A 7,494-nucleotide genomic window follows, 5' to 3' on the forward strand; every position below is an offset into this window, starting at 1 on the left:
CGGCTGCTGGCCTTGGGACTCCTGCGTCCCAGTGGGAGAGAAGGGGGGCGTGGCACTAGTGCCCGCCACAGCTGTGACTCAGGGCTCTGGATCCTCTGGTCACACCCCTTCCCAGACCATCCCACAGAGAAAGCAGCCCCTGATCCGTGCCGTCCCCATCACTCTTGGCCGTGACCCTTCATTGTGTGATGTCACCTCCTCCGCCCCAACCCAACGCCCAGCAGAGTCCCCGCACACAGGAGGGGTGCAGTGACTGGGGCAGCTGAGTCAGGCGTCACGTCCACGGGCCCTTCACCAACCACCCCGTCTCCCTCCCTCCCCGTCCCAGGAGGCTGTGAGCTCGACCTGGCTTGCTTTTTCCGGCTGATCAACGAGATGGGCGGCATGCAGCAAGTGACTGACCTCAAAAAATGGAACAAACTCGCGGACATGCTGCGCATCCCCAAAACTGCCCAGGACCGCCTGGCCAAGCTGCAGGAGGCCTACTGCCAGTACCTGCTCTCCTACGACTCCCTGTCCCCCGAGGAGCACCGGCGGCTGGAGAGGGAGGTGCTGATGGAGAAGGAGAGCCTGGAGAAGCGGAAGGGGCCGCTGGAGGGCCACGCCGAGAACGACCACCACAAGTTCCACCCCCTGCCCCGCTTCGAGCCCAAGAACGGGCTCATCCACGGCGTGGCCCCCCGGAACGGCTTCCCCAGCAAACTCAAGGAGGTGGGCCAGGCCCAGCTCAAGACGGGCCGGCGGCGACTCTTCGCTCAGGAAAAGGAAGTGGTCAAGGAGGAGGAGGAGGAGGACAAGGGCGTCCTCAACGACTTCCACAAGTGCATCTATAAGGTAGGGCCAGCGCCGGGCTCGCCCACCATCTCCAGGAGCCAGGCCTGTGGGGTGGGGGTGAGGGAGCAGGGAATGAGCTGGGCATCCTCAGGTGCCTGCAGGAGTGAGGCAGGAGCGGTCACTGGGCTGGCAGAGGCGCTCTGACTCCGGTTCATGCTGCAGGAACAACCTCACCCTAGACTGGTGGTTTATAATGGGCACGTGCTGGCTGCCAGTTCTGGAGGCTCGGAAGTCCGCGTCAGCGTGGGTGCATCCTGCGCTGCCCTCGTGGCTGAAGGCGCCCGCTCTGGGAGGGCGGAGAGCGTGCTGCTCTTTTTTCTTTTTTTTGGTTTTTGCCATAGGGCACATGCACTCGCCAGACAGACAGAGACAGAAAGTGAGAAATCCCCCCCCCCCCCAGGGGCGATGGCCACGCCGCAATCCCTTCTCTTCCATTCTCCTCTCGGGCTCTTGGGCACGCACGCACACGCGCCTGGCATGAGTTTTAAGCCACCAGGTGTGGGACGCGAACCACGGTCGACTACATGGGAGTCCAGCGACATAGCCATTACGCTAACTGCTGGTCCCTGAGAGACAGGAGCGCCCTTGACGGGGTCTCGTCACACCTCTGTCCTCTCACCCTCGTCTCCAGGTGGTGGGCTCCTCAGCACAGGCACCCTGCATGTTTTGGTCTCCAGGCCAGGGACCAAGTCCATGCCCACCATGTGGCTTCGGCACTCTGCTCAGCAGGCCTCTGACCGTGCCCTGGCGGGTGGGCTGACAGCACGTCATTAAGGGTCTCGCCTCTCTGCAGTCGCAGTGGCAGGAAGCGTACATGGGAGTAGGGAGGGGACACTCCTTGGAACCACTAGCCGACTTCAGCACAGGCTGCCTCCCGTGATTCGGGTCCGGAGTTTCCAGGAGGGAAAGGTTCTGTGCAGGTGGGAGCCCCCAGCAGCCAGGACGAGCTGCGAAGTGTCTGGAGTGTGTACTGTTGAGAGGCCACTGGGGCTGACGTGGCCGACCTCGGTTCGAATCCCAGCCTGAGTGCACACAGGCCCGGAATCCTGATGGGATAGCAAAGTGGGGATAGAAAGAGGTGTGGCCAGGCCCCGTGGCTTTTTCCCTGTCTTTCCCTGGTGCACACGTCACACCCTCTGGCAGAAACAGAAAGAAATAAAAGGAAAGGCGGACTCCTAGCAGCTCACGCCTCAACCTGCTCTGCTCCCAGCGGGGGGAGTGGCAAGAGCTGCAGATTCGCAGACCCTCGGAGTCGGCGGTTTCCTCAGAGCGGATCAGCCGGAACGTCCTGGCAACAGGGCAGACACCGACAGCCGCAGTGGGGCCTCAGTGAGGGGGGATGGGATTGTGCCCGGAGGGTGAGCGGCTCGCAGGTCCCAGTCTCCCGAGGCCCTGGGGCCCCCGTTGGGAGCTCCAGCCAGTCCCTCTCTGGCCCACCCTCCTTAAATGGGGCGAACTGAGGGATTCTCCCTGAAAGGCAAGGTGCTTTTAAAATGTATTTATTTGTGTTTTTAAGTTTTAGATTGTTGCCATGGAGTCTGTACACTCAATAGGAGAGAGGGAGAAAGTGAGAAATCACCCTCCGGGGGCCCTTCTCCTCTCACAATTTTGGGCACACGTGTCTGGCATGATTTTCAAACCACTGGGCCTGCGACTTGAACCCTGGAGTCATCCATGTGGGATCCAGCACCTTAACCACCACGCCACCTGCTGGCCAGTATGGTGCTTCTTAAACAGAGTCCTTTTGGATCAGCAGTTGGCGTAGTGGCTATGTCGCTGGACGGCCATGTAGTCGACCATGGTTTGAGTCCCAGACCTGGTGGCTTAAACTCAACGCCGGGCGTGTGTGCATGAGTGCCCAAGATCCCAAGAGGAGAATGGAGGAAAAGAGATTGCGGTGTGGCCATTCCCCCTGGGGGGTGATTTCTCGCTTTCTGTCTCTCTCTGTATTTCTGGCAAGTGCACACGCCCAATAGCAAAAACCTCTGATAACGCCCCCCCCCCCCCCCCAAAAAAAAAAAAAGAGTCCTTTCGGGCTTCACAGCCCCTGGCACCTCTCCTGCTCACACCGGGTCAGAGTTCGCCCCCTGCTGGCGGTGGCTGGAGCCATCATTCTTCTCGGGGTGCAGCAGCTTTCCAAGTGATGTTTTCCTTCTTGCTGCTAACTCAGGACCCAAAGCGGCCTGCAGCTCGAGTTGCCACAGGGCCGGCCGGGCACTGGAGCAGGTGCCACGGGGCCTGATGGAGGTGACGGCTCGGCCTCGATCCTGAACGGTAACTGCTGTGTTCTTTTCCAGGGAAGGTCTGTTTCTCTAACAACGTTCTATCGGACAGCAAGAAACATCATGAACATGTGTTTCAGCAAGGAGCCTGCGCCCGCCGAGATCGAGGTAAGTGGCCGGGCCTCCTGTCGCCGCTTACGCTCTGGGCGCCCCGATGAGGCAGGCTGGGGGCTGAGCCTGCCCTTAGCTGAGGCCTGGTCGACAGCCACGTTCCTCCGAGGTGAACTGAGCCTGTGCAGAAGCCAGAGGCGGCACCGGCCAGGCTCCCTTCATGCAGGGCCAGCCAGATGCCAAGTCCCAGGTGGCTTCCTGGGGTCCTGTCCCCGCAGCCCCTGGCGTGCGTGTGCATCCCGTCTAGTTCTCATTTGTGGACGGGCAGGTTGCCTTTTTTGTGCTTCTGCCAACTCCACTTTAAGTCGGGACCAAGTTGGGAAGACAGCGGCTCCTCTGGGGCTGTCGTGAGGGTGGAGGTGCGTGTGCCGCAGGTGGGGTGGACCCCCACGTTTCCAAGGTTTCCTCTTTTTCGCAGCCCCTGGCGTGCGTGTGCATCCCGTCTAGTTCTCATTTGTGGACGGGCAGGTTGCCTTTTTTGTGCTTCTGCCAACTCCACTTTAAGTCGGGACCAAGTTGGGAAGACAGCGGCTCCTCTGGGGCTGTCGTGAGGGTGGAGGTGCGTGTGCCGCAGGTGGGGTGGACCCCCACGTTTCCAAGGTTTCCTCTTTTTTTATTTTTCCCTCTTCTGTAAGTGAGAGAGAGAGAGAAGGAGACGGGCACCCCAGCAGGGCGTGCGCACCATGGCCCACCCCCCTCAGCCTGGACCACGAGAGTGTGCGTGTGTGCCCGTGTGCTTGGAGAGGTCCTGGGTGCAGACCAGGGCCTTCTCCATGTGGCCCCACGGTGTGCCCTGAGCCAGTGGTCGCTTTCGCATCAACACTCTGCAGGGGGCTCTCTGGGGCTCCCTTGGAGATGGGGCGTCTCCCTGCGGGTGTGCATGTCACCCATTGGCGTCCCGGACCTGGTGGGCTAAGCTGTGCCCATGGCCTGGGCACTGCGGAGACGCTGACAGCCCTGTCCTCTCCCTGCAGCAAGAGTACTGGAGGTTGGTGGAGGAGAAGGACTGCCACGTGGCCGTGCACTGTGGCAAGGTGGACACCAACACTCACGGCAGCGGGTTCCCAGTGGGGAAGTCGGAGCCCTTTTCAAGGTAACCCTGAAGTCTCCCGTCCCTGCCTGGGGATCAGCCAGCGTCCTTGTCCCACTGGTCTCTGACGCCCGGCCCCGTTCCCTCTGCAGGCATGGATGGAACCTCACCGTCCTCCCCAATAACACAGGGTCCATCCTGCGTCACCTCGGTGCTGTGCCTGGTAAGCTCCCCCGGGGCTCCTGCCTCCGCAGCTTGAGAGGGGCAGGTCTGACAGTGAGAAGGCCCCATGTTGGGACTCTGATCTTCAGAAAGGAGTGGGAACTTGGGACCAGCAGTTGGCATAATGGTTATGTCGCTGGACTCCCATGTAGTTGACTGTGGTTTGCATCCCGGACCTGGATACTTAAAACTCATGCCGGGTGCGTGTGCATGTGTGCCCAAGATCCTGAGAGGAGAATGGAGGAGGAGAGATGGCAGCATGACTAGCAGGTGCCCAGTGGCAAAAAAGAAAATCTCTTAAAAACCAAAGGGATGACATGAGGGTGTCAGGGATGGGGTTGGTGCAGGGCGGTCACTTCGCAGCCGGGCAGAAGCTTCAGAGCCAACTCTGAATGGGAAGTTGCTTTCCAAGCTCCAGACTCCAGTCCTGAAGGTGATTTCAGGCTAGACTTGCACGTGCCCAGGCAGGCACAGGCTGCAGAGCGGGTTCGCGTGCGGTGGGTGCGCAGACGTTAGGAGAGGCCGGATGGGCAGCTGGCGTTCTGGTCCCTGTGAAGGCCTGGTGCTGGGAGCAGCGGTCTGGCATCCTCCTGGAGGCCTGTACCCCACCCTGGTCAGAGACCTCTCCAGACAAGGTCCCTGTACCTCCTTCCCCATGGGTGGCGCACTCGGCCCTGGGCCTCGAGTGTCAAGTAAGCCACCAGGGTCGACCACTTGACTCTCCGAGTCTAGCTCTCGTCTGACGGAGCCCAGTGGTCTCTTCTTCCTGTTGACACCATGTCTGTGTCCTTGGCTTCATGTCTGCCGAGCCAGCGTGGAAGATCGCCCCAGGCCTGGTCTGGTTGTGACTCCCCTTCCTCCCTGAGCTGGGAGCAGAGGCCCCCAAGCTGCCGTCCCCACGCTCACGTGCTGTCTTCCCCCCCCCCATCCCCTTGTGTTTCAGGAGTGACTATTCCTTGGCTAAACATTGGCATGGTTTTTTCTACCTCATGCTGGTCTCGAGACCAAAACCACCTTCCCTACATCGACTACTTACACACTGGTGCTGACTGCATTTGGTGAGTACCCGCCCGGCCCTGGGCCTCCTCCCATCCTGCACCCGTGGGCAGATGGGTGGCTCAGGGAGCCTCTCGGCAGGTGCCTCCATGGCGAGCTCTGGGTCTCCTGCCCAGGATTTCTCTACACTCCTGGGCTTCTGCCTCCGCCTTACACTGAGGGGCAGAGGAGGGCCTTTCAGTTGTTACCACTTCTTCCATCGATGAGCAGTTTCCCATGTGTCCTTTGGCCTTTTAAGTACTTGGCGTGTTCTGAGATAGTCGGTTCGTGCTTTGGTTTCTGAGAGGTGTTCTCGCACTGGGATCGAGACCGTGTCTGGAGGTGCCGGGAGGCGCTGCTCAGTAGCCGTGACCGTGCTGTGGGGCGAGTGACCCCGTGAGCCCTTCCTCTGGGCTGGTGCGTGGACGGGCATTTCCCACGTCTTCCTAGATCCCGTGTCCCCGCCCCAGTGTCCGCCCAGAGTGGGGTTTACTCGGGGCTGCCCCACCTGAGGGACATGCCTGGCAATGCCTGGTGGAGCTGGGATGGGTGTGGGCCCGAGGCTGACCGGGGTGGGGGTGGGCCGCAGGCTTCCACATCTGGTCCCCTCCTCACAGGGGAGACCCCTCCCTGCAGCGGAGAAGTGGGGAGGCGATGGTGTCCGGGGCAGCCCCCCTCAGGGGTCCGGAGGAGCATTGTGCATTGCCAGCCTGGGGTCTTTTCCTTTTTGAACTTCGAACCCTGGGCAGTGGTCACAGGTCGGTTGGGGCTGTCCGTGCACCCTGGTGGGAAAACTGGGAGGCAGAGGTGTGGCCGGAGCCTTGCTTGTCATAAATCGTGACCAGGACAGAAACTGCTCTGAGATCGCAAGCCGGGACCAGAGCACATTGGTGTTGACGTCTCAGTGACAAAAATATATAAATGTGGCCTCGCCTTCACTCGGCCCCGGAATCAGGACTTGGTGTCCCAGGACAAGTCCTCCTCAGATGCCGAGGTGCCGTGGGGAGGCTGCTGCCTGGCTGGGCCCTGGAGAGGCCAGTGTTGGGACCTCGTGTGCGGGACGCTGTTGGAAGTGGCCAGTGATAGTCACGGTCACTGCCCCACCTTGTGTTTGTGGCCTTCGATGGCCACGCAGCTTGGGTCACTCTCATGTCCTCCCTTGCAGGGACGGGCCTGGACAGCTCCCTCCCACCCACTCCCGCCCCAAGCCTTGCCCTCGAGAGCCGAGCAGCAAGGCCTGGGAGTGGCTTCCCCTATGCTCATGCTCATCCTGGGGCCACGGTTGTCACCTCTGTGGGGCCGTGGCCCGATGTACCCTTACAATGTAGAGGACATTGGGGTCCCCTCCCAGTCCCTGTGATTGCAGTGAGGTTGTTCAGTTTGTCTGACTCCACCCAGAAGGGCCTGCACGCCGAGCTCCCCCGAGGCTGTCCCGCTGTCCCTGCCTGGCACAGGCCCTGTGGTGATGCTGCTCCTCACGCCTGGCTGAGCGGGCTGGGTTTCCACATGCAGAGCCGGCTGGCAGAGAGGGCCTCATCCGCCCTTCCCCAGGGCCAGCCGCAGCAGAGGCCGAGAGCCCACAGGCCTGGCTCTTGTCAGTGCTCGTCCTTGGAGAACAGGAGGGCGGGCTCCCCTTTCCCACCTGGCCAGGCCCTTCCTGGCTGCTCTGCCTGCAGAACTGGGGGTGCCACAGATCCTCTGGGAACGCCCCCACCCCATCAGCCCAGACAGTGGGGAGGTCAGTGCACCTTGCTGCACTCAGAGGAAGCCCATGGAGTCCGAGTGGTGCCAGGGTGGGGTCAGGCCTCTGTGTGTCCTGGTCCCCTGGAAAGTCCTTGGGCTCCTCATGGCCAGGTCTGTGCGGGGCCCATCCTGGGTCCTGGGGCCACGGCAGGCCTGTGTCCTTGTGCGTCTGAGGGGTAAGAGGACGGGCCCCGGTGCCCACAGGCCCCGTCAAGCCCCCGTGTCCCCTGGTGTCGC

The 7,494-nt window shown here is 61.4% G+C and overlaps 1 protein-coding gene across 1 annotated transcript in view; it reads left to right on the top strand.

Annotated features, from left to right (window-relative positions):
* JARID2 (jumonji and AT-rich interaction domain containing 2) overlaps positions 1-7,494 on the top strand; it is a 268,700-nt gene that overhangs the window by 251,525 nt on the left and 9,681 nt on the right. Inside the window, exons 9-14 of the mRNA XM_027766735.1 lie at positions 329-834; positions 3,132-3,224; positions 4,202-4,320; positions 4,410-4,480; positions 5,423-5,537; positions 7,165-7,312. Of these exons, the coding sequence (XP_027622536.1) occupies positions 329-834; positions 3,132-3,224; positions 4,202-4,320; positions 4,410-4,480; positions 5,423-5,537; positions 7,165-7,312 (1,052 nt within the window). The remainder of the gene's footprint in view (positions 1-328; positions 835-3,131; positions 3,225-4,201; positions 4,321-4,409; positions 4,481-5,422; positions 5,538-7,164; positions 7,313-7,494) is intronic.

Source organism: Tupaia chinensis, unplaced genomic scaffold, assembly GCF_000334495.1.
Source record: "Tupaia chinensis unplaced genomic scaffold, TupChi_1.0 Scaffold143647_1, whole genome shotgun sequence".
Taxonomy (NCBI): Eukaryota; Metazoa; Chordata; class Mammalia; order Scandentia; family Tupaiidae; genus Tupaia; species Tupaia belangeri.